Source organism: Aotus nancymaae, unplaced genomic scaffold (assembly GCF_030222135.1).
Source record: "Aotus nancymaae isolate 86718 unplaced genomic scaffold, 86718_ANA_hifiasm-v0.15.2.pri h1tg000053l, whole genome shotgun sequence".
NCBI classification, from domain to species: domain Eukaryota; kingdom Metazoa; phylum Chordata; class Mammalia; order Primates; family Aotidae; genus Aotus; species Aotus nancymaae.
The window spans coordinates 16,609,447-16,636,495 of NW_026988467.1; the positions used below are offsets into that span (position 1 = coordinate 16,609,447).

The 27,049-nt window shown below is 48.7% G+C and overlaps 1 protein-coding gene across 2 annotated transcripts in view; it reads right to left on the reverse strand.

The window, feature by feature from the left end:
* The window catches only part of TMCO4 (transmembrane and coiled-coil domains 4), a 117,744-nt gene that overhangs the window by 82,135 nt on the left and 8,560 nt on the right, over positions 1-27,049 (reverse strand). The window contains exons 2-6 of one of the 2 annotated variants that reach the window (XM_064363378.1): positions 26,714-26,838; positions 23,815-23,910; positions 16,722-16,907; positions 11,499-11,673; positions 10,715-10,742 (exon numbers count right to left, since the gene is read on the reverse strand). In XM_064363378.1, coding sequence (XP_064219448.1) covers positions 10,715-10,742; positions 11,499-11,673; positions 16,722-16,900 — 382 coding nt within the window. In that variant the 5' untranslated portion in view covers positions 16,901-16,907; positions 23,815-23,910; positions 26,714-26,838. Of the gene's footprint in view, positions 1-10,714; positions 10,743-11,498; positions 11,775-16,721; positions 16,908-23,814; positions 23,911-26,713; positions 26,839-27,049 lie in introns of those variants that run through there. The other variant, XM_021668308.2, reaches the window with a different exon arrangement.

Here is a 27,049-nt window from a genome sequence, read left to right on the forward strand (position 1 = left end):
AGAGTGCTGGAGCTTGGATTATAATCCAAATTATCTGATGCTAACATTGCTGCTCATTCCACAGTGACTGTCTTTTAAAGGCAAATCCCCTCCTCTTGAGTGAGTTTGGTGTCCTAGGACAATCCGGTTTGGCCAGTTGTGAGTCCTGTATTCTATGCACATGGGGTATACATACAATCTCAGGGGCAGCCCTAGGTCATGGGCCACAGGCGCACCTAAAAGTTACATTATCAGGGTAGAACAGTTCTTTGGAAAGATGGGGGATTGAGGAGGGTGACGCAGGGATCTCAGCTCTGCCACCAGAGGGCGGGAGTGTGCCAGCCACCCAGAACTGCAGGATTAACCCTCGTGCCCACCCCAGACACACAACCACATACTGTGGGAGCCCCTGGAAGGGGCTGGTCCCCCCGCTTCAGGAAGAGCAAGGGGCATGTCCAGAGCCAGGCTGTGTGTTCGCGACAGGACTCCTTCACTCTCCCCAGCATCTCTCAATACAGAAGCAACTGTATTCTGTACTGCATCACCTAACACTCTTATGCCTCAAAGGACAGCAGCACCCGGGAACTTGGCCCTAAATGCCCATGGTACCTGCAAGTTTTGATAACAACCCTGACCCTCCCCACATTTTCAAATCCCCCAAATCAGGAGCCGCCGGGCGGGTAAGACAGGGGGACTGAACAGCCTCCTGTTGAAAGGCATTGAACCAGCCTGTTCCCAGCAACGGCTCCATCTCTGAGCATGAAGGCAGGGCTGGTGGGTCGGGGTTGACCTCATACCTGCTGGGAGAAGCCACACATTTGGGAAAAGATCATGGTCCATCCCCACCCTTTGGGGGCTGCCCTCCAGACCAAAGCGAAGGAACCCAGAAGCAGAAACTTCAGCGTTTGTCACACAGACCTGGGTTTAAACCTTGATCTGAGTTCCTACTAGCTGAATGGCTTCAGTAAGTCTCTTAACCCTTCTAAGCCTCTGTTTCCTCATCTGCCAAAGAGGAAATAAGAATATCTTTTTGTTTTTTTTTTTGAGAAGGAGTTTTGCCCTGTCACCCAGGCTGGAGTGCAGTGGCACAATCTTGTCTCACTGCAACCGCCGTCTCCTGGGTCCAAGTGATTCTTGTGCCTCAGCCTCCCGAGTAGCTGGTATCACAGGCGCCCGCCACCATGCCTGGTTAATTTTTGTATTTTTAGTAGAGATGTGGTTTCACCATGTTGCCTAGGCTGGTCTCAAACTCCTGACATCAAGTGATCTGCCCGTCTCGACCTCCCAAGTGTTGGGAATACAGGCATGAGCCACCGTGCCCAGTCAAGAATATCTTTTTGATCTGGCTTTTGTTGAGGGGCAATAAGAGGATGGATGTGGTAAGCTTGGCTGGCACCTGGGACACAGGAAGCGCCCGATACAGGGTGGCTGATATTACTTTATGGGAAATTGCCGTGTGTCCTCCATCCTGTACCTGTTAAGAAACCACTCTCTGAGCCAGGGTGCCAGGGCAAGGCCGTGGGCTGCTGTGCCAGGGCAGGGGCCCTTTTTCCCTTTTCTCCCTGGGTCCTAGGACATACCTCAAAGGTCACACTAATACAACTGCTTACCTGCCCACCACACTACTATCCATTTGCCAACTTTTATTTTATTTATTTATTTATTTTTGAGATGAAGTTTTGCTCTTGTTGTCCAGGCTGGAGTGCAGTGGCACCATCTCAGCTCACCGCAACCTCTACCTCCTGGGTTCAAGTGATTCTCCTGCCTTAGCCTCTTGAATAGCTGGGATTAAAGGCATGTGCCACCACGCCCGGATAATTTTGTATTTTCAGTAGAGACTAGGTTTCTCCATGTTGGTCAGGCCGGTCTCGAACTCCTGACTTCAGGTGATCTGCCCGCCTCGGCCTCCCAAAGTGTTGGAATTACAGGCGTGAGCCACCATGCCCAGCCCAATTTACCAATTTTTCTAATTACATACTTTTTCTAGAATATTTATTACATAGTCCCATTCTTACCCTCAATGAATTTTTTCCATATAAAGAAGAAACCACATGGTATTTCAGTCCCATACACCCTATACATTACTGAGCACTGGGTTAAGCCCTGTTGTGTGCCCAGGGTCCCCACTTTGAGAGGCTGAGCCTGGCTGCAGAGCCCTTACAGGGCAGTTTAACTCGGGATGTCTCGGGGTTGATTCCTGCCTTTTGTCCTCACGGCTTAGGACGATTAAGGGCTTTAAGGCAGCCACAAGCTTACTTCAAGACCAGTAGTCTTGGAGCAGAGGGGAGAGAGGAGGGGATGCTTCTGAGACGCTCCCATCTCCACCTTCTCGGATGCAGGATCAGTAAGATCGGCTGCTCCTCTGGTTCCTGCCGCATGGGCACCCGCCCTTCATTCAGGCCTTATCCACCCTCTTAAAGTCAGCTGCAGGGGTGAGGTCTCCACTTATCCCCATGTGGGAAGCGGAACAGCAGGTAAGAGGAGAACTCAGGAGCCACAAGGCCTGGTTGGAATCCTAACTCTTCACTTTGCAGCTTGGGCAAGCAATTTCATTCTCTGCTGTAGTTTCCTCTGCTGTAAAATGGGAACAGTAAGAACATCTACCTCCAAGGGTCCTTGTGGGGTTTAAATGAATTGGCTCCTATAAAGAAAGCACTGAGCTCAGCACCAGGCATATAGCAGGCACTCAATAAACATCTGCTATTAGAATTACTCCCAGTGCCTCACACGGGGCCGGGCACACACAGCAGGTGTCAGTTCTTATTTGTGGAATGGATGGACCAGGCTGTTTGGATATGGATAATAAACTGTATGACTCTCAAGGATGCTGATGGAGAACCCAGCAGCCAGGTGACAGTACCTGCATTTACCACAGCTCAAGCCTTTCTGATTCATCAGGGAGGCAAGGTTTGCAATCCAGTAATAAATACCAGGCCAGAAAGTAGAGCCAAGTCTGCGGTAGAGAGTGCCGTGGCTCAAGTGCAGCACGAGCCTACTATAGTTCCATGGCCTCGAGGTGATCCTCCCTTTGGATCCAGAGATCAGAGGGCAAAAATCATGACACAGTTGAAGTCTCCCAGGGACCAATACAGAGTTCACGGTGAGATATACCTGGCCTTAAATGGAGTTTTGAAGCCGACTTTGAAATGTAATCCTGAGCTACCCACTTAACGTGCTGAGCCTTCATTTTCTTCCCTGTAAGAGCGGGTAACAGTACCAGCCACAGAGGCAGATCTGACCATCATATAGTCTGCAATAACTCACAATCTGTGTAAGCAGCCTAGAAGAGCAACCAGAAGAACTGAGGAAGATTACTAAATGCAAATAAACCAGCGCCACCTGAGATGGACATATTTTCAGTTTTGCCTCCTAGAGGACATCTGGCAATGTCTGGGGACATTCTGGTTATCACAACTCAGGAATTTCTACTGGTACTTGGTGGGTAGAGGCCAGGGATGCAGCTAAACAGCCTGCATTACACAGGGCAGTCCTCCGCAACAGAATCATCCAGCCCCAAAAGTCAATAGTGTGGGGGTTGAGAGTTATCAGCTCAGATTTAGTTTGACTTTCATCATGTAAAAGATTTATTTTTTCAGTTGTGTGGGCAAAGTGTGTCATAGGTTGCTACTAGGTGAGGAGAAGGAAATGATTAGCACACGCAAAAAATTCCACCCAGCTGCCAATAAGGCATCGTTTGGTGACTAAGATCCCAAAACTCTCAGTAAAGGTCAACCTTCCAGGAAGTTCTGAGAAATGCAGCTTTTCATGCTGATGTCCTGGGCTGACTCCGTGACTAATCAGCCCGTCTCACACCCAGGGAGAAATTCAGCAGCACAGAGAGCCTCCTCCTCTGCCCCCATCAATCTCTGCAGAAGGAAGACATTCAGCAAACCACGCTGCTCAGCATCTAAGCTCATTCTCCAAAGAAGGATCGCCCACCCATCCTTCTATTGCTCCCTCCCTTCTTCCCTCCATCCAACAAATACTAAGGGCCCACCATGCGTCCGTCCTCTGTGTTGCACTTGCTGGGATGCAATGGTAAACAGCCCCAACAAAGGCACTGCCCTCATGGAGCTTGTAGGGAAGGACCTGGACAACTGGCCCATCCACGACACCAACCTTTTCCTTACAAGACCCGTGTAAGGATCTTGACATGACTTACAAGATCATGCTCTTAGAACCCCAGACAGTTTAAAAAATCATGTTTTTATGGAACATTTGGCTCTTGTTCCCTATTTGCACTTGAAATTGCAGTTCAGAGAGGTTAAGCAACTTGATCAAGGTCACATGCAAGAGTCTCAGAGACGGGATGAAAATCCAGGTTCGCCGACTCCAGGGTTATCCCATTTCACCATGGCCACCATCACCCCAGCAACACTCATGGCCTGCGCCCTGCCTGCCAGCTCTGCGCTGGGACTCTACACAGATTCACTCATGTGATCCTCACTGCCACCCTTTAAGGTACAGACCACTGTGACTCCCCTGGACACCTGGGGAAACCAAAGCACAGAGACATTCAGTAACTTGCCAAGGTGGGGCTTGAATTGTAATACAATCGACGCCCAAAATGCTCCCGATTCTTGGTCCCTGGCTACTCGTTAGAACAGATAAAGAGGTTAGACATGACAACTGTCAGCAAGTCACTCCCCTCTCTGAGCCTCAGTTTCCCCATCTACATAAGAGGGTGGTCTAGGTGATTTGAGGGTCTACCTACCTCTGACCTCTGGGGACCTTTGGAGTCCTGGCACCTGCTCCCATTGGGTCCCAGTGTGCCACTAAAGCCGTTCCTGTTGCCTGCTGGCACCTGGTGAGGCTGTCAGATAAACCAAAGGCATCTCCCAGACATTATCAAAGCCTGGTTTATTTAGATATGAGGTATTATTAAATTCCCATGGGGATGCCTCAATTCCCCAATCCCTGAGGGTAAAATCTGCCAAGGTTTTGACTAACAGCAGTTGTTTTAGAATGCCCAGCTCTGCCACTTACTAGCTTAGGCAATGACTTCACCTCTACGAGCCTCAGTTTGCTCATCTGTAAAGTGGGAACGTCTACATTTAAAGGACGGTTGTGAGGATGAAATGAAACAGTGATTGACAACAGCCAGGTAGGGTCACCAGCATTTACCGGGTGCTTAATAAGTGGTGGTTATTCTCAATGGAAAATTTAAAAGGTGCTGCTGGTTTAGATGTTGCCTATGATAACATGCCTGGGTGGGTGTGAGGCACCAGGCAATGATGTAAGACAGGCTGTTTTAAGCCCACTCAATTCTTCTGCCAGAGCCAGCTCCAAGGTCAAACACAGCAGAGGAGTGTCAGTGGAGGTGTCTTAGGTGCCCAAGATGGTTTGTGGTTTGCAGGGGTGGGGTACAGAAAGAGGTGGCGGGATGCATACAACTCTCTGGGTGAGGAAAGAGACAAAGTTAGATTCTGGGGCCAAGGCGGCTTCTCCTTCTACCTGATGAAGAGCAATGAGACAAAGGGAGGGCTGGCCCAGGGGGCTGGAGGTCTGCTTCTGACTCCTAGTCCACCTCTGCCACTGTGTGCCCCCAAAGACTCCCCTTCCCCTCTCTGGGCCTCAGTCTCTCCACCTGTGAAAATGAGAGGATAGCTGGGCATGGTGGCTCATGCCTGTAATCTCAGCACTTTGGGAGGCAGAGGTGGGTGGACCACTTGAGGTCAGGAGTTTGAGAACAGCCTGGCTGACATGGTGAAACCCCCGTCTATACTAAAAATACAAAAATTAGCCGGGCGTGATGGCGCATACCTATAATCCCAGCTACTCAGGAGGCTGAGACAGGAGAATCACTTGAACCCGGAAGGCAGAGGTTGTAGTGAGCCAAGGTCATGCCACTGTACTCCACCCTGGGGGACAAGAGTGAAACTTGATCTCAAAAAAAAAAAAAAAAAAAAGGTCATCCAAGTTGACCTTGATGTGTCAGATTTAGGTCTGCAAGATGGAAGCAACAGCCTTCACCACCTCACCGGAGGATGAGGGATGAACCCCAGCGCAAGCCCTTAGCCCATGTCTGCTGTGCAGCCAGGACTCGGCACGTGGCGGCTTTGCCATTACACTTATTCCAATACTAAATTCTATGTGCTGAGCTGCTGCCCTGCTGTCCAGCAACCCAAGTCTCAGACCACTGTGCAGCCCAGCCTTTCTCTCCAAAGGAGTCCAGGAGGATCTGATATTATTATTCTTCCCTCGCTTCTGTTAAAAACAAATAAACTGACATAATCGCTCTGTAATGAAATATATGACAAATCCTGAGACTGCCTGGCCCCGGAAATGTAAGCTGCGGGAGGTGCAGACAGAAAATGCCCCAAACTCGGAGTCCATGACCGAGCAGTGTTCTCAGGCCAACCCTGCACTCCCTCGGGTGCCACTTGGCTGCCTCTGCTAAACAAAGTATTACTGAAGGCCTCGCCTGCCTGAAAGCAGAGGCTGGCCCGGTCACCCGTGGAGAGCCCTTTTGGCTCCATGATATGGAGTTAAAATGATCTGTTTGGATACAGTAGGCCCAAACATACTCTTTGGGGGTTGAGCCTTAGAGCACCGCTCCTCTGAGTAGAAAGCACACGGGAATTGCCTGGGTTCCAGGCAGATCCCAATCAGTGGGTCTGGGCAGGGGCTGAGATTCTGCATTTCTCACAAAGCTCCTGGCGGTGCTGATGCTGCTGGGTCCATGGACCACACTGAGAGTAGCAAGGGCTTAGAGGTCTTTTTTAAAAAACAGTAGGCCAGGCGCTGTAATCCCAGCACTTTGGGAGGCTGAGGTGGGCGGGTCACCTGAGGTCAGGGGTTTGAAACCAGCCTGACCAACATGGAGAAACCCCGTCTCTACTAAAAATACAAAATTAGCTGGGCATGGTCACACATGCCTGTAATCCCAGCTACTCGGGAGGCTGAGGCAGGAGAATCACTTGAACCCAGGAGGTGGAGGTTGTGGTGAGCCGAGATCGCACCATTGCACTCCAGCCTGGACAACAAGAGCAACACTCTGTCTCAAAAACAAAAACAAAAAGCAATAAATAAAATTTATTATGATCATAACAAGAATCCCCAAGGTAGGGTGACCTGTGTGCCCCGCCACCCTGGCAGACACTGACTGCGCTAAACACACATGTATGACCAAGCACGCACGAGAAAGCAGTTCATCCGCCTGCTGCGTGGGCTTGAGAAAGTCTCGGTGGCACGTGCCCATAGTCCCAGCTACTCGGGAGGCTGAGATGGGAGGATTGCTTGAGTCCAGGAGTTCTGGGCTGTAGTGCGCTATACCGATGGGGTGTCCGCACTAAGTTCAGTATCAATATGGTGACCTCCCGGGAGCGGGGGACCACCAGGTTGCCTAAGGAGGGGTGAACTGGCCCAGGTCGGAAACAGAGCAGGTCAAAACTCCTGTGCTGATCAGTAGTGGGATCACGCCTGTGAATAGCCATTGCACTCCAGCCTGGGCAACATAGCGAGACCCCGTCTATAAAAAAAATTAAAAAATAAAATAAAATAAAATAAAAAAGAAAGTCTCAGCACCCTACTCTTTTAAGGTCCCTGACTCTACCATCTCTGAAAGGGTCATTGGAGATGAACACTAGGATACCTGAGACAGAGTCCCTGTCCCCTTACAGCTGGCACCAGACAACCAGAATCCCAGGACTGAGATGTCACTTCTGAGCCCTCTCTGTTCTATCCTCTGTACTTGATCTGCAGTTACGCAGTATGAAGAATGGTTCCGGGGGCAGCCCTTTGCCCCTACTCTCTCTGCTCACCTTGCTGAGGCCGGGCATCTGCATACCTGCCCAGGTGAAACCCATCCCACTCTCTCCGCCCAGACTTCCAACTGGCCCAAAGCCTGCCTGCTGCCCTGCTGACCTTCCCCTGTGGCTCCTTCCTGCTATGAAATTCTGCTCTTCCTCCTCCTCCTTCCACTAGGAGGGTTCCAGTGGGGAGCCAGGCAAAAGTTTCCCTATTCCAGGGTTTGGAGGATGCTGGGGATTTCTTCTATGCTGTGTTTCCTCCCTGCTTGCCATCAGACTAAACACCAGAGGCCACTGCATCAAAGCTTCTCCCCAGTTTAGGGAACAAGAAGCCACTTATGCAATAATAGGGGAGCTCTGGCAGAGAAGAGCTGGTGGGAAGAGGTTGGATGGGAGCTGCAGGGGTGGGAAGGGGCTCAGGAGGCAGCCTGCATAGTGGCTTAATGCAAACATCCTGGAGTGGCAGTGGTCCCCAGCCTTTTTGGCACTAGGGATCAGTTTTGTGGAAGATAGTTTTACCATGGACCAGTGTGGGGGTTGGGGGGATGGTTTCGGGAAGATCAAAGTGCATTACATTTATTGTGTACTTCATTTCTATTATTACTGCACTACAATATATAATGAAATAATGATCCAACTCACCAAAATGTAGAAATCAGTGGGAGCCCTGAGCTTGTTTTCCTGCAACTAGACGGTCCCATCTTGGGGTGATGGGAGACAGTGATAGAACATCAGGTAACAGATTCTCATAAGGAGCACGCAACCTAGATCCCTTGTGTGCGCAGCTCACAATAGAGTTGGCGCTGCTACGGGAATCTAATGCCTCCACTGATCTGAGAGGAGGTGGAGCCTAGGTGGTCAGGCGAGCAATGGGGAGCGGCTGTAAACACAGATGAAGCTCTGTTCGCTTTGCCCACCGCTCACTTCCTGCGTTTGTGGCCCAGTTCCTAACAGGCCATGGTACCTAACAGGTACCTAACATGGCCCAGGTACCTAACAGGTACCAGTTGGTGGCCTGCGGGATTGAGGAATCCTGGTATAGAGGGCTGAATGTTGCCCCCCACCCCAAAAAGATACATCTGTGTCCCAGAACCTATGTATGTGACCTTATTTGAAAAAGAGTCTTTGCAGATATAATTAAGTTTAAAATCTTGAGATGAGATTGCCCTACACAAGAGTCCTCATAAAAGACACACAGAGGAGAGGAAAGGGGGAAGGATGAGGCCATAGGAAGATGAAAACAAAGACTGAAGTGAGCCAGGCACTGTGGCTCACGCCTGTAATCCTAGCACGTTGGGAGGCTGAGGCGGGTGGATCACAAGGTCAGGAGTTTGAGACCAGCCTAGCCAATATGGTGAAACCCCATCTCTACTAAAAATACAAAAATTAGCCAGAGTATAGTGGTGGACACCTGTAGTCTCAGCTACTAGGGAGGCTGAGGCAGGAGAATCACTTGAACCTGGGAGACGGAGATTGCAGTGGGCTGAGATTGCGCCATTGCACTCCAGCCTGGGCGAGAGTGAGACTCCATCTCAAAAAAAACCAACCAAACAAAACCAACCAACTAACCACACAAACAAAAATGACTAAAGTGAGGCAGCCACAAGCCAAGGCACATCTGGAGCTATCAGAAGCTGGAAGAGGCACAGAGTGTTCTCCCCTGCAGCCTTCAGAGGGGCTGTGATCCTGCTGACACCTTGACTCCAGACTCCTGGCCAACAGCACTGTGAGGAAAGAGATTTCTGTTGCTTTAAGCTGCCCGGTTTGTGGGAATTTGTTACAGCAGCCCTGAGAAACCAACACAGGTGGAGTCCTGCGCTGCCATGTACTGAGCAACCTTGGGTAAATTGCCTGACCTCTCTGAACTGACTTCCTGATCCACAAGACGGGGCCATCAGCTCTAGTTCATTAATTCACTCAACAGATATTTACCAAGTGTGTGTGATGTGCCAGGTGCTGGGTCAGGCCCTGGAAGTAAACAAAATCAGACACAGATCCTGCCCAAATGGTGTCCTGTGGTCTGGTGGGAAGCCAGTTGCCAATCCAAGAATCACGTAACTAGGGGCACAGCTGTGACAATGGTCAATGTGGTGCCCGGAGAGTGTGCAAGTCAGGAGACCCAGAAGGCTTCTTTTGGGAGGTGATGACTGAGCAGAGGGACGAAGGAAAAGTCAAAAGTAAGTAGGCAAAGAGGGGCAAGAGGAGATTTCCAGCCAGAGGAAGGGTGTGTGCAAAGATGCTGCTGTGCACAAAGCACACATGCCCCGGGGTACGTGCAAAGCCGCAAAGCACACATGCCCCGGGGTGCGTGCAAAGGCGCAAAGCACACATGCCCAGGGGTGCGTGCAAAGCTGCAAAGCACACACGCCCAGGGAGCTGCTGGAGGCGAAGCCCCACTGCAGGGGGACTGAAAGCAGAGGTGAGGCTGGAACAGGACAGGGGCCCACCCACTAGGGCCTGAGAATCACACCAGAGGGGCTGATTTTTGATCCTGAGTGCAGAGGGAGCCACTTTGAGGCAGTCAGCAGGGAGGTGGTGTGGTCAGGAGGGCCGTTGAAAAGAACACTGGGATGTTCTTTCACATGGTGAAACCCCACCTCTAGCTGCAGAGTGGGGAGAAACTGCTGGCCAGAATGGTGGCAGGAAGGCCAGTGAGCAGGCCCTGATGTTATCCAGGAGGAGCGACAGTGGCTCAGACCAGGAGTCTGCGTGGAGATGGGAAGGAGCCAGATTCAATAGTTACTTAGGAGGTAAAACCACGGACCTGTTGTGAGGAGTAAGTGAAATAAACTCAAAGAAGCACCAAGCGGTCCTGGCATGAACGAAGGGTTCGCCAGCTCACCAATGACTTGAGGTTCCATTTCCTTCCTGAAGTCAAAAAGCCACGGGGGACCCGGCCCCAGGTGGCGGCACCTCTCACTAGCTTCTAGAGCCAAGGGTGAAGATGGGAACCCAGCATTTACAGAGCTTAGATATCAACTTACCATCCTTGAGTGAGAAGCTCAGAAGGTCCTGAGGGAAAAGGTAACAGGCATCAGTAACAAAGCTGATATATAATCAGCCCACTCGTTTGACAAATATTGATTCCTACCAAGTTGTAGAACAAGATAGACAAAAAGCCACTGCCCTAGATTCTAGAGGTGAGCCAGATAATAAACAGGCAAGCAAAGAAAGAAAGAAATACAGGAGGACTTCAGAGAGTGAGGTAAGGAGGGGAAGGGGCTATTTTAAATCCATGTACTTTCCCCACCAACAGTCTGTGTCACAAGCTTCTATCTGCTTTAACTGCACGCAGAGCTGGTAAGTGACAGGCTCAAGGGCACACAGCAAAGCTTCGGCTTCTGAAAAGAGGCGCCACAGCTTAGGAGAATGCGGGCTCTGGAGTCACACTACCAATGTTCAAATCCTGGCTCTGCCACTTATCAGCTGTGTGACCTTGGGCAAGTCACGGAACCTCTTTGTGCCTCCGTTTTCTCAACTATGAAACGGGGATGGTCTTACTACTCACCTCATGAGGTCACTTTGAGATTTAGATGAGCTAGTTTCTGAAAAGGCACTAGCACATAATAAGCACTGTATGCACATTAAGTCAAGAGTAAATATTCAGTAATGATAATTCAACATCAGCTATGATCATGATATGATATTGTGATGACTTATTTTATCTTCCAACTGCTCCCCCCCACTAGATGTGATTTTTAGGCTGACACTAAAAGAAAATGATTCGTTCTGCTGTCCGCAGCAGCCACCACCAGGTGTTGAGTGTACCTGAATGATCAACATCGGGTTGTCCTTCAAGATGGGGTCCTTCAGTAAAATCTGAACAAACACATCTGCTCCTTCACCTCCCAGGCCACTTGCAAAAGCAGTCATGGTTGGCAAGACGGCTTCAGACAACTCCAGCCACTTCACCAGGCCTGCCATGAACTCTGTGCAGAAGGAGCTGAAAGGCAGACATGGCTTAGTTCCCATGATCCTCGGAGCTCAGCCACTGGGAAGTGTAGATTAGCTGTGGTCACGGATGTGAATGGCTGGCACGTGCATGACTTAGTGGCTGTGATCCCTCCAACATAGAGACAGTCAAAGACCTCATCGTGGGTGATGTGTATTTTTTTTCTTTTGAGATGTAGTCTTGTTCTGTTGCCCAGGCTGGAGTGCAACGGCACAAACTCGGCCCACTGCAACCTCCGCCTCCCGGGTTTTCAAGCTATTCTTCTGCCTCAACCTCCCAAGTAGCTGGGACTACAGGTGCCCACCACCACACCCAGCTATTTTTTGTATTTTTAGTACAGACAGGGTTTCACCACGTTGGTCAGGCTGGTCTTGAACTCCTGACCTCAGGTGATCCGCCCACCTCTGCCTCCCAAAGTGCTGGGATTACAGGTGTGAGCCACCGCGCCTGGTCTGGGTGATGTGGATATTGGTTTTTTTCCCTCACCAAAACGTTTATCAAAGAGGCTGTAAGCCGTAGCAATGAGGGCAGTGGATGGTGGCTGGTTGCATGCCCTGGGCCTGGGCTGTGCCAGGGGCTCCAGAATAAAGATGACAAAACCTGGTATCTGAGGAAGCTCACAGCAGGGTGGACCCTCAAGTAACCAAGTGACCCTAGTGCCGTGTGGTACCCTAGGACAGAGGTGGAGTCAATTCAATGCAGCCCACAGACAGAGCCCTGAATCCACCTGTAGAGGTGATGGCAGCCACCAGAAAAGGCTTCCCAGAGAAGGCCATCTGCTCTCCTGGACGTTGCCAAGGATGTGCTTTCTGGAAAACACTGGCTGCTATGGAAGTGGAAGAAGTGAAGGGAAGAGTGCCCTCCACATGCGCTGCCACTGCCGGTCTCTGTCCATAGTGGGCATTTGAGTGCAGTCCTACGGGGGCCCCCAGGGGAGGATGGACGGGGCCGCTCTAGGGGAGAAGGAGGCCTTTGAGCTGAGACACAGAGGTGGGGAGCCCAGAGCATTTAGGGGGACGACGGCAGAGTCCACACCAGACTTCTGACACAGCCACCTCTGTGGTGCAGGTGTGAGCCAGGTGGCAGGTGGGCCAGGGGATGTGGGCCAGGAGAGTCACTTAAGAGGCGATTATACCACTCCCTGGAAAAGGCTGACACCCAGTTGCCAGGTCTATCTCCAAAATCAGAGTCCCAGCCTGCCTCAAACCGCACTTCCTTGGGACTTCAGCACTGGGTTCTGCCCTGTAGGGCATACGTGGACTCAGGCCTCTCAGAAACAAGCAGAGCTTCCAGGTGATAGGGGCAATGTCAGGAGCCCCCTGCCCTTCACCACGTGGCCCAGCTATCACATTCCTTAGAGTGGGGCCTGGGTCTTGATGGAAGTGGTGAAGAACCTGAGATCAAATCCTAGCCTCAGCTGGGCACAGTGGCTCATGCCTGTAATCCCAGCATTTTGGGAAGTGGAGCCAGGTGGATCACCTGAGATCAGGAGTTCAAGACCAGCCTGGCCAAACATGGTGAAACCCCATCTCCACTAAAAGTACAAAAATTGGCTGAGCATGGTGGCATGTGCCTGTAGTCCCAGCTACATGGGAGGCTGAGGCACGAGAATCGCTTGAACCCGGAGGCAGAGGCTGCAGTGAGCTGAGATCGCACCACTGCACCCTAGCCTGGGTGACAGAGCAAGACCTTGTCTCAAAAATAAAAAAAAATAAAATGAATAAAATAAATCCTGGCCTCACTACTGTTATGGTGGGTTCCTGGGAAGCTGCCCTGAAATGGAGATGATGAGGGTTCCCCTTGGAATCAACACCTGGGGGAGGGAAGGGAGGAAGCAGGGCTGGGCAGAGGGAGCAGCTGAGTCGTGATACAGTCTCGAGGGAGGTCTCAGCACACCCTGCAGGGAGTTCCAAAGATGGGATAACCCTTCAGAACTGCCCCCAGCGGGGCGAGAGGGCCAGGGCTTTACAGCTGTGCATCAGCCAGTTACCGGATGCCCAGGGAGGGGGCAGAACCTTGGGGACTCCCTTCAGCTGAGGCAGGCCCAAAAAGGTACAGACAGCTCAGAGCTGTGTGGGCAGCCTTGCCAGCAGCTAGGGGTCAAAGTCCTTCATTCTTGAAGGGAAATCTGAGCAGAGAGCATCTTGGGAAAGTGTAATGACTTCTCTGTGTCTCCGTGTCCTTATCTGCCAAATGGGTTCAAGAGACCAACTTCGTAAGTTTGGTTGAGGATGAAGTGAGATGATAAATATAAAGTGCCCAAAGTGAGCTTTGTGTGTAGTAGATGCTCAACTAATGTTAGCTAGCATCATTACTTTTATTTACAAGGCAACAGAGGGAGGCGGTGGAGGATGAGGTTGAGTCGGACTCTGAAGTCCAACCACCTGGGGGAGTCCTGGTTCCCCTAGAAACTGGCTGTGTCCTCACTTTACCTCTCAGCTTCATTTCCCTCAGAGATAACACGTGGATAATAACAAGACCTGCCTCACAGGTGAGTTGGGAAGATTAAATGGCATGGTAACACTGTCTGGCACCAGTAAACCCTGGATAAATATTAGCTACTGCTACCACGATGATTATAATTTGCCCACTGCAATTTACTGGGATTACCTTGGGGTGGTAATACAGTATGTATTTGGGGAGGGGATGGCTAAGTGAACTGAATATTACTTAGAGGCAAATTTATATACAGAAAGGGCTCAGGGCTAAGGGCTAGAGCATGGCCTGGCCCTGCTGTCCATGAAGAAAGTTTTGGATACAGAGAAGCATCTCTTAACAAGAGTGCAGGGGCAAAGAGCATAGACTGGTTCAAATCCCAGCTCTGCCACGAGCTGTGTGATCCTGGACAAGTTACTTCACCTCTCTGGCCCTTAGTTTACTTATCTGTAAAACAGTGGAGGTGATGAAACCCATTTCATAGGGTTGTTGAAAGGATTAACTAAGTAACTAAGTATCTGTCATGTGCTTAGAACAATACCTGGTACCTACAAAGCACTAGATAGTAATGTGTTTCTCTCCATGGACAAATGAATTAAAAATATATATGTAAAGTGCCAGCACAGCAATTTATCAGATAACAAGCAGCATTTTAGATCGGCAGGGGTTTGGTAATTGCTACTAATGTGTTTGTTGGTCTAGTGGAAATACAGGAAAATCAACAGCAACAATGACAACAGATAACAATCGGAGCAACTGTCCGTCAGTCCCTGTGCTGAGAGCTTCGGACACCTGGAGTTGCTTAATTCTCACCACGACCCCACAACGAAGGCAGGAACTAGTTTACCTCTACTCTAGAGATAAGGAATCCTAGATCCAGAGAAGTTAAGTGACAGCTCCAGACTCAAGCCTACGTCTCGGGGACCCCAGAGGCTATGCGTACCTGCTGCAGAGGTTACCCCTCTCCAGTGGTTATATCCCTGAGTACTGACCATGCATGGGCCGCTCACTGAGCAAGGGCATCAAACACCTCCATTCATCCTACCCCATCTTACACATGGCGCACCTGGGCTGCTGGGTTTCTTTGTTTGGTTGGTTTTCAGACAGAGTTTCACTCTTGTTGCCCCAGCTAGAGTGCAATGACACGATCTCGGCTCACCGCATCCTCTGCCTCCCAGGTTCAAGCCATTCTCCTGCCTCAGCCTCCTAAGTAGCTGGGATTACAAATGTGTGCTCCCACGCCCATCTAATTTTGTATTTTTAGTAGAGACAAGGTGTAAGTAATTCTCCTGTGTCAGCCTCCTGAGTAGCTGGGGTTACAGGCATGCACCACCATGCCCTGCGAATTTTGTATTTTTTGTAGAGTCGGGGTTTCTCCAAGTTGGTCAAGCTGGTCTCGAACTCCCAACCTCAAGTGATCGGCCCGCCTTGGCCTCCCAAAGTGCTGGGATTACAGGCATGAGCCACCTTGCCCGGCCCCCTCTAGAATTTTTTAAGGTCCAAACCCATGCTCTTAACAGTTCTGCTATTCTGACTCCTAATATGTGATTTAAACACACACACAGGAGATACTGTCAATGATAGACAAGAAATAGAACAATATCATCCTTTTGCTCCCATGATCCCCTGTTCAAACCCATCACAGCACTCACTCATCTGTATCTGTCCGCTGCTACAATCAGCCACCTGGGTGCCCTCACCTAGATGTAAGCACCTTGAGGGCAGGAGCTGGGCCTTGCTTGTCTGTTTCCTCCACAGGGCCATGTGCTTCACCCAGCACATAGTACTCAACAAATGTATGTTTCACGAATGAATGAATATTAATCTCTTATCCCCTCCTGGACAGTGTCCTACTTGATTGGGGGATGGTATCTGTCTCATTCACATTTACTGTCCATGTACTTCAAATCATACCTGGCATACGGTAGGTGCACAAAAAATGCTTGGTAAAGGTATAAATGAGTGAATAACCGAATGTGGGGACGTCTTATCCCCCTACCAGATTGTGAGTTTCTTAGAGCAACAGTCCCCAGCCTTTTTGACAGCAGGGACTGGTTTCAAGGAAGACCATTTTCCCATGGACCTGGCACAGGTAGGGTTCAGGATGAAACTGTTCCACCTCTGATCATCAGGCATTAGTTAGATTCTTAGAAGGAGCATGCAACCTAGATTCTTCACATGCACAGTTCACGACAGGGTTTGAGCTTCTATGAGAATCTGATGCCACTGCAACTCAACCTCTCTGCACTTAGATTTCTTCACCTACAGATGGGACTATCCAGTATCTACCTGGAAGAGCCATGTCAGTAGCAAAGGACACAGCCCATGTGGCTTAGAATTCATAAAACACTTAGAACCAGAGGCAGAGGTCAGGCAGTGACGCTTGCTTGCCCACTGCTCACTTCCTGCTGTGCAGCCAGATTCCTAACAGGCTACAGATGGGTACTGGCCCACGGCCCGGCGGTTGGAGACCCTTTGCCTTAGAGGGAAGGACAATGACTTGCCCCTCTCTGCATCGCCCCGTAGTGCCTGGCAGGCTGCTGGGCTGTCCGTAATTGTTCCCCTGAAGAAGCATGACCTTCCCTCTGCGAGAAAGAACTCACTTGTGCTCAGGTTCAGAAAATAGCTGGGACAGGGAGATGCCACAGAGGGCGGCATAGGCAAAGCGGTTGGCCTCAGTCAGCTCCCGGCCCGTGGGTAGGTGTGGCTCCTCCTCTGCAGTGGACTCGGCTACCAGGGGACGCTGAGGCAGCCTCTGACATGGCCTGTTCCACGTGGCCATTCCAGCCCTGAAGGAGAAAAATCCCAGTGAGAAATGCTTCCAGAGGTAGGCAAAGGTTACTTAAGCATGACATAGAACTTACAAACTGTCAAAGGTTGATAAAGTAGGCATCATTAAAATGAAGAACTTCTTTTCATCACCTTTAAGAGAGTGAAAACACACTAGAGACTGGGATGGAGGGAGGGATCTTCAATATGCCTCTCCACAGACGTTTCTACACACAGTATAGAAACAACTCCAATAAGTCATTAAGAAAAAGAAATGGGCCAGGCGCGGTGGCTCATGCCTGTAATCCTAGCACTTGGGAGGCCAAGGTGGGTGGATCACGAGGTCAAGAGATCGACACCATCCTGGCCAACATGATGAAATCCTGTCTCTACTAAAATACACAAATTAGCTGGGCGTGGTGACATGCACCTATAGTCCCAGCTACTCAGGAGGCTGAGGCAGGAGAATCACTTGAACCTGGGAGGTGGAGGTTGCAGTGAGCCGAGATCATGCCACTGTACTCCAACCTGGGCAACAGAGCAAGACTTCATCTAAAAAAAAAAGAAAAAGAAAAAGAAAAAGAAGCAAATGTAAAAACGGGCAAAAGACCTGAAGAAATACTTCATAAAAGGTAGTCCTCAGGCCCAGAATGGTGGCTCACACCTCTAATCCCAGCACTTTTATACGCTGAGGTAGAAGGATTGAGTGAGTCTGAGAGTTCAAGATCAGCCAGGGAAACATAGTGAGATTCTGTCTCTACAGAAAAATAAAATAATTAGCCGGGCATGGTGGCACATGCCTGTAGTTCCAGCTACTTAGGAGGCTAAGGTGAGAGGGTCACTTGAGCTTAGGAGTCTGAGGCTGCAATGAGCTATGATCATTGCACTCCAGCCTGGGCTACAGAGGGGCTACAGAATGAAACCCTGTATCTTAAAAAAAAAAAAAAAAAGCCCAATAGCCAGCAAATATGAAAAGATGTTCCAACATCATTAGTCATCAGAGAAATGGAAATTAAAATCCTAATGAGACACTGCCACTCACCTATCAGAATAGCTAAAACTAAAAAGAAAATGGTTTAACAATGTCCACTAAAGCTAAACATATGTCTTCCCTATGCTTTGGCAATTCCACTCCTGAGAAATGAGGACTTATGTCACCAAAAGACACATACATGAGTGCTCACAGCAACTTCATTCACAGTAGTCCCAAACTGGCAACAACCCACAGGTCTATCACAGAACGCGTAAATGGTCATATTCACACTGTGAAACCTCACACAGCAATGAAAAAAAGGATGAACTACAGCAAACCACAACAACATGGATGAATCTCAGACAAAATGATACACAGAAAGCCATTGACGAGAGAGTACCTACCATGGGATTCCCTTTGTGTGAAACTGAAGAATGGTGATGGAAGTCAGAAGAGGGGTTACATGTGGGAGGGAGTATTGGCTCAGAAGGGGTACAAAGGAGGTTTCTGGGTGAACCTGGGTGGTCATTATATGGGTCTAAATATATTTAAAAATTCCCTGAGCTGTATAGTTAACATTTATGCACTTTGTGTATGGTATACCTCAAAGGAAGGAAGGAAGAAGGAAAAAAAAGAGGAAAGTCTCCCTTTGTTCTCCCTCCATCTTTTCCTTCCCTCCATTCTTTCCTTCCTTCCCAGGGGGAGAAGAGAAAGGGAAGAGAAAAGGAGGAAGAGGAGGAAAGAGAGGAGGAGAGAGGGGACAAGCTGAGCAGGCATCCAAGAAGCAGAAAGATCCCTGGGAGCCACCAGAAAGGGTACAGGGAAGGGTGCCAGCCTTAGCTATAGGGCATCAGGGATATGAATGCAGGCTCAGGACCAGACCTAGGTGTGAGAACAAGCACCGCCACTTAGTAGATATAGGACCCTGGGAAACTCAACCTCTCTGTACTTAGATTTCTTCACCTACAGATGGGACCATCCAGTATCTACCCAGAAGAGTTGTGTCAGTAGCAAAGGACACAGCCCATGTGGCTTAGTATTCATAAAGTGCTTAGAATGGAGCCTGGCACAGGGTTCATACTATATAAATGCTTGTTTAAAAAGTAAATGCATAAAACGATCAACAAACAAATAAATAAAATGTTTGGTACAATGCCTGGCACATAGCAAAGGTTTAATAATAACAAGACCTAACATTACTGAGCTATTACTGGGTGCGGGGCACGGGGCTGCAATTTTAATGTGCATTGTCTCAGTGGACGCTATGAGGCAGGTAGGACTGTAATGTTCAGTTTGCAAATCAGGACAGAGGCTCAGAGAAGTAACTGGGCTGCGCTCACACAGCCACTCAATGTCAGGCAGACAGAGCCCAAAGGTAGAACACTGTTGGCCACCAGCTCTGTTTTAAGTATTCATCACCTGGCCAGGAGCCTTCTAGTCTAAACACCACACTCCATACTGTTCTTGGTTCCTAAGTTTGTTACCATCTAGCTGAGCAACGAACATTTTTGTTCTCAAAATATTACTTCTGTAGAGGGGTTCTGTAAAAGTCTGTCCACCACAAGTATTTCATTAGTTTTCAAAACAACCCTGAGGTAGTTAAAAGCAACAAACCAACACTTTTACAATGTTTGCAAAGTATTTTCCAATCCATTTAATTCTTTTTTTTTTTTTTTTTTTTTTTGTATTTTTAGTTGAGACAAGGTTTCACCATTTTGGCCAGACTGGTCTTGAACTCGTGACCTCAGGTGAACCCTTGGCCTTAATTCTTTTAATCTCAAAGTGCTGAGATTACAGGCATGAGCCACCACACCCAACCTTAATTCTTTCTCTTTCTTTTTTTTTTGAGACAGTGTCTCGCACTGTTGCCAGGCTGGAATGCAATGGTGTGATCTTGGCTCACTGAAGTCTCTGCCTCCCAGGTTCAAGTGATTCTCCTGCCTCAGCCTCCCGAGTAGCTGGGACTACAGGTGTGCAGCACCACATTTGGCTAGCTTTTTGTATTTTAGTAGAAACAGGGTTTCACCGTGTTGGCCAGGATGGTCTCGATCTCCTGACCTTGTGATCCGCCTGCCTCGGCCTCCCAAAGTGCTAGGATTACAGGTGTGAGCCACTGTGCCCAGCCCTCGATCCATTTAATTCTTACAACTACTGTGTAAAGTAGGACATGAACCATTATGAGTCCCTCTTACAACCAAGGAACGGGCTCAGAAAGGCCAAGCAATTTCCCCAAAGTTACACCGTAAATGATGAGATCCAAACCAGACTTTTGACTCCAAACCTGGAGCTTTTTCCTCTACACCAGCACAGGGATCTTCTTTCCCCTGTTTCAGATGGAGAAATGAAGGCCCAGAGAGGTTAAGTCACCTTGCCCAAAGTCACCCAGCAAGACTGTCCTCAGTGGTTGCTCCAGGAATCCACATTTGAGAATCGCAGCAAATTTCCCTGGCTCAGAGAGTCAGTGCAAAACATGGTGGTGGAGCCCGAGGGAATAGCATAAACCACGAACTGAGGGCAGTGCCAAGGCAGCACTAGCCTGATGTCAGCAGGTCAGCAATTTCCACTACATTCAATCAACTCCATGTGCCACCTGGAGGCTGTTAATTGCACCTATTACACAGAGGAGCCCAAGGTAGTATTTTATTGAGCTGCTGTTTGGGGAGCCCCACGCCAGTTCTTAGCTCAATAATAAACAGTCTTCTGATAAGAGAAGGGTGAGCTGGCCTGCTTCTAACCACAGGTGTATGAAGATGTGTCTAGCGTACAAAATGCTAAGCTCAGGCCAGGCACAGTGGCTCACGCCTGTAATCCTACCACTTTGGGAGGCCGAGTTGGGTGGATCACTTGAATTCGGGAATTTGAGACCAGTCTGGCCAACACAGTAAAACCCTGTCTCTATAAAAATACAAAAATTAGTGGCCAAGCACAGTGGCTCACACCTGTAATCCCAGCAGTTTGGAAGGACAAGGCAGGTGGATCACTTGAGCTCAGGAGTTTGACACCAGCCTGGCCAACATGGTGAAAGCCTGTCTCTACCAAAAATACAAAAATTAGCTGGGTGTGGTGGTGTGTGCCTATAATCCCAGCTGCCTGGGAGGCTGAGGCAAGAGAATCACCTGAATCTGCGAGCTGGAGATTCTAGTGAGCTGAGATTGCGCCACTGCACTCCAGCCTAGGTAACAGAGCAAGACTCCATCTCAAAAACAAACAAACAAACAAAAAGGCTAAACTCAGACCAAACTCATTCATTCATTCAACACAATTCCTCCTGATCCCCTACAGTGCATTTTCTATAAGTGGCCTCAGTGGCCTTTTTGTCACATAGACCAATCATGTCATTAGCTTGCTTAATAGTCTGCAAAGGCCTCCCATTACATCAGGATAAATCCCAATCCTGGTATCATGGCCTAAGAAGGGTGTCCAATCTTTTGGCTTCCCTGGCTGGAAGAAGAATTGGTTTGGGCCTTACATAAAATACACTAACACTAATGATAGCTAATGAGTTAAAAAAAAAAATTGCAAGAAAACCTCATAAGGTTTTAAGAAAGTTTATGAATTTGCGTTAGGCCACATTCAAAGCCGTCCTGGGCCGTGTGCAGCCCACAGGCCGAAGACTGCACAAACTTAAAAGTCCTGTGCAGTCCGGCGGCTGCCTGCTGCTGAACTCCATCTCATGTCCCCACAACGGTCTTGTTCACTATGCTACAGCCACACTGGCTGTCTTTCTGCTTGCTCCCTCCAGGCCTGTGCACTTGCCATTCTCCCTGCCAGGAACACCCTTCCCTGACCATCACATCATTCTGGCTTCAGCCCAGAGGTGACCTCCTCTGAGAGACCTTCCCTGACCACCCAGGCTAAAGTATTACATTGGTGCAAAAGTAATGTGGTTTTTGCAATTTAATAGCAAGACCCACAATTACTTTTGTACCAACCTATCTCTGTCTTCTATCCCAACACCCTGTTCTATTTTTATAACACTCATTCTTATCTAAAATAATGGTTTTTTAACTTATTTGCTTACCTGTGTATACAAATAGTATAGAAACTTCTTGAGGCGGTTCCCTGGTTGTTTTTTCACTGCTGCATCCCTAGCTTTCTGGACAGGCCCTGGCTCACTGTAGGCATCCAGGAAATGCTTGCTGGATGAATGAAGAAGGGGCTAGGATGTGGGAAGCCCTATTCTGGGCCTTAGGGCAGATCAGAGGACAAAACTGACAAGTTCTCTGCTCTTAAGGGGCTTACATTCTGGTGGGAGACAGGCGATAATATGCCAATACATAATGACAAAGCGAGCTAAATTGGTCAAGGTCACAGAGCTAATAAGCGGTAGAACCAAGACACACACTCAGGAGGTCTGGCTGCCGAATCCATGCCCTGGCAGCCCTCAACATAAAAGTAAGCATCCGTTCAGGAAGTGGTCAGGGGGAGGAAGAGTTAGGCAGGGTGAGGGGATATGAAGTGATGGGGTGAAGCGGGGCTGGCTACTATACGTGGATGAAAGGTGTCATTCCAGCAGAGGCCTGCAGACGTCATGGATGGGTGGAGAGGTATTCCTTAGAGGAAACAGTGTGGTGGTAGAGACAGACAAGTAAACAGACAGTGGTGGTGGGTGCGGTGGCTCACGCCTGTAATCCTAGAACTTTCGGAGGCCAAGGCAGGAGGACTGCAGGAGCCTGGGCGACAAAGCGAGACCCCGCCTCTACAAATATAATAATAATTTAAAAATTAGCCAGGCATGGTGGAGCATGCCTGTGTCCCAGCGACTCAAGAGGCTGAGATAGGAGGACCGCTTAAGCCCAGGAGTCTGAGAAAGTTGAGGCTGCAGTAAGCTGTGATCACACTATTGCACTCTGGCCTGGTGACAGGGCAAGAAGACCCTGTCTCTCTCAAATAAAAAAAAAAAAAAAAACAAAACAGAAAACACAGACAACAACAACCCGTGTGATAAACACTGGGATGGGGAAAACATGGGAGACAGAAGGATCGACCCTGAACCCAGCACTGGCTCCCTGGAGAAGGTGAGGGTACAGCTGAGACCTGAACAAGGAATGAATCAGACAGGGGTGGGGTGGGCATGTCTTTGGCAAAGGGAACAGCACGTGTCAAGACCCAGAGGTGGAGGAGAAACGCTTTTGAAGAACCAAAAAGATGTTTGGTGCAGCCAGTGCTTGGACAATGGGTGGGCGTGAAGAAATGAGGTGGGAATGGAAGCGGTCAAGGGCTGCCCCCGGTACAGCCAAGTTCGTCTAGCTAAGGAGTTAGGCTTCCTTGTAAAGGCAATGGCCATGCGGAAGGCCGAATGAGGGTGCATGGAACCTCTTGGTACCATATTTGTAACTTCCTGTGAGCCTATAATTATTTTAAAATAAAAAGCTAAAAAAAATGACTAGTGGCTGGGTACTGTGGCTCACGCCTGTAATCACAGCACTGTGGGAGGCCAAGGCAAGCGGATCACCTGAGGTCGGGAGTTCGGGACCAGCCTGACCAACATGGAGAAACCCCCATCTCTATTAAAAATACAAAAAAAATTTAGCCAGGCGTGGTGGCGTATGCCTGTAATGCCAGCTACTCGGGAGGCTGAGGCAGGAGAATCGCTTAAACCCAGCAGGCAGAGGTTGCGATGAGCCAAGATCGCGCCATTGCACTCCAGCCTGGGCAACAAGAGCAAAACTCTGTCTCAAAAAAAAAAAAAAAAAGAGTAGTGGAAAATCTCTATAGAACTCTTTAAACCTTTTCTTGAGGCAAAACTAAATTATAAATGAATACTGACCTGTTAATGGGTTAATGAATCTAATAAACACATATTAGCCCTACTACAGTGGTGAATAAGACAGACACATAAGGCCCCCACCCTCCCCGCCACTGGTGAGATTATAGACAATGTAAACTCAGAAAAAGACTATTTTAAACACTAACAAGGGGCTTCTGAAGGAAAAGAAACCTTTAATACTTACCCAGATTTCAAGAAACAACCGTGGGCCTCCCCTCTCTCTGTCTGAGACAGGCTGTTCAGGTTCTAGATGGTTCTTCAGAGAAATATGCAAATTGCCCTGCAGAAGCAAACCAGAAAAACCAGCCTGTGGGTCCACAGAGTGTGTGATCTGGGGGAAGCTATAGCAGAGGGAGCCGGCTGCTCAGCTGAAGCTCAGAGGAGCCTGGCACTGCACCTTCGCTCCCCTGGGCCCCTGCCCTGAGTGTTTCTCTACCTGGGATGTTCTTCTCAGCGGGGCAGTAGGGCAGGCAGCTACCATTGCTGAGCAGTCACATGTGCCCAGCACAGCCCTGCCACTTTCCATGGATTGTCTCATTTAATGCCCTTGTTCAACTCTTTGTACCCTGAGCTGTGGTCACTGCGTCCGACTCCTCGGCAGGTACCCAGTCGCCTCCACTTCTGTACCTGGTGCCCAACCACAGAGTGGGCGCTCAGGAAACGCCAGTTATGTGAACCGAGGAATGAACTAGCTTTTAGGCTTAAGCAAGAGCTAGATTTTCCTATTTTTCTCCCTAAAGGCACTCCTGTTCTCACATGCCAGCGGAGCATCAGATGGGTAAGGGAGATGGAAGAAGGGCCAAGCATCTGGAATTACCCAAAGGAGGTCTCAGGACCCAAAACCTGGGTGTCCCAAAACTTCAGATAATTTGAGCTTCATCCTTAGTGACATTTTCCTTTTCTTTCTCTCTCTCTCTTTTTTTTTTTTTGAGACAGAGTTTTGCTCTGTTGCCCAGGCTGGAGTGCAGTGATGCACTCTCAGCTCACTGCAACCTCTGCCTCCCAGGTTCAAGCAATTCTCGTGCCTCAGCCTCCCGAGTAGCTGGGATTACAGGCTCGCACCACCATGACTGGCTAATTTTTCGTATTTTTAGTAGAAACAGGGTTTTGCCATGTGGCCCAGCTGGTCTCAAACTCCTGAGCTCAGGCAATCTGCCTGCTTCAGCCTCCCAAAGTGCTAGGATCACAGGCATGAGCCACTGTGCCCAGCCCTTAGTGCCATTTTCAATGCCAGTGGAAATAATATTTTTTACCTCTTTAAGCTTCAATAGGGTTTTTATTAAGTTATCAGTGGGAATGCCCTTCTCCTAGACGATGCCTTCCTCCAGGGCATGAGAATGTACCTGCACTGTGTCTAAAAATTGAATATTCATACTATGAGTCTAATCACGTTAAAGCAATGTAGAGGAGAAAAATGACTGGAAGAACATCCTTGAAAATTATCTCTGAATTACCATTCAGAGATGTCAGAGACTTTTCTGTATTTCCCCAAAACTTGCTGCCATAAATTCGCATTGCTTCTGAACTCTCTAAGAAAGTTATTTTGTGCACATCTCTTTCCATAGAGAGGGTATTGTTAGGACACGCACCAGGATGCTGGCAGTGGCTAACTCCAGGTAGGCAGGAGCCCAGATTGGATTCTGCATGATTTTAATTTTTTCTTTATATATCTGTGTTTTATGAATTGTTGACAATAAGTATTGATTTTGAGATTGGAAAAAAAATAATTTTAAATTACAACACGCTGCACTGGAGCCAGCTCATACCAGTTGGTGACAATCAGTTCTGGGCTTCTCTTTCCAACCCTGTGTCCAGTGACACTGGTGGCCCGAAATTGGCATGTCAGGGATATTTACATCACAGAAATTGGCAAATGCTACCAGTCAGGGATAATTTTATTCTAGAGAGGTGGTAGACCAGCATTCCACCAAATATACAATATGACTCTAGTTATTTTTTATTTATTTATTTTTTTTGAGACGGAGTTTCGCTCTTTTTACCCAGGCTGGAGTGCAATGGCGCGATCTCAGCTCACCGCAACCTCCGCCTCCTGGGTTCAGGCAATTCTCCTGCCTCAGCCTCCTGAGTAGCTGGGATTACAGGCACGCGCCACCATGCTCAGCTAATTTTTTGTATTTTTAGTAGAGACGGGGTTTCACCATGTTGACCAGGATGGTCTCGATCTCTTGACCTCATGATCCACCCGCCTCAGCCTCCCAAAGTGCTGGGATTACAGGCGTGAGCCACCACGCCCAGCCTAGTTATGTTTTTAAAACATGTTTCAGCTGGGTGCAGTGACTCACACCTGTAATCCCAGCACTTTGGGAGGCTCATGCAGGTGGATCACCTGAGGTGAGGAGTTTGAGACCAGCCTGGCCAACATGGGGAAACCCCATCTCTATTAAAAATGCAAAAATTAGCTGGGCATGGTGGTGCATGCTTCTAATCCCAGCTACTTGGGAGGCTGAGGCAGAACTGCTTGAACCCAGGAGGCAGAGATTGCAGTGAGCCGAGATTGCACCACTGCACTCCAGCCTAGGCAACAGAGCGAGACTCTGTCTCAAAAAAATAAATAAATAAAAATAAAACATGTTTCACAGAACAAAAAGATCAGAAGGAAACATATTAAAATGCTCATGATCATTGTCTTTTGGTTGGTGGGGCTGATGGACTAGAGGTGATTGATTTTTGTTCTTTCTATTTTTCTGTATTTTTGGCATTTCTGCCATGAACTTATTGGTGCTTTTATAGCATACATGTTAAAAAAACTTTTAATTAGAAACAATTCTACCTTTTGATCCTTACAAGGGGAGTGTTTTATCTCAGGAAGCCCTGGCCCAATGTGGCCCACCAGCCAAGCCAGTGGGGCTGAGTTCACAGTTAAGTTCGATACATTTGACTAATAGGTCTTGTCGGTAAGAAAAGGAGGCGGGTGTGGTGGCTCACACTGGCAATCCCAGCGCTTTGGGAGGCTGGGGCAGGTGGATCTCTTGAGCCCAGGAGTTAGAGACCAGCCTGGGCAATATGGCAAAACCCCATCTCTACAACAAATACAAAAATTAGCCAGGCGTGATGGTGAGTACCTGTATGTAGTCCCAGCTACACAGGAGGCTGAGGTGGGAGGATCACTTGAGCCCTGGGGGTTGAGGCTGCAATGAGCCGAGATCCTGCCACTGCCCTCCAGCCTGGGTGACAACAGAATGAGACCCTGCCAAGAAAAAAAAAAAAAAGAAAGGAAAAAGAAAAAAAGAGATTCTCTATTTAATAAATGATGCTGAGAGAACTGGCTATACATATGCAGAAAATTGAAACTGCTGAAACTGGACCCCTTCCTTATACCTTATACAAAAATTAACTGAAGATGGATTAAAGACTTACACGTAAAACCCAAAACTATAAAAACCCTAGAAGAAAATCTA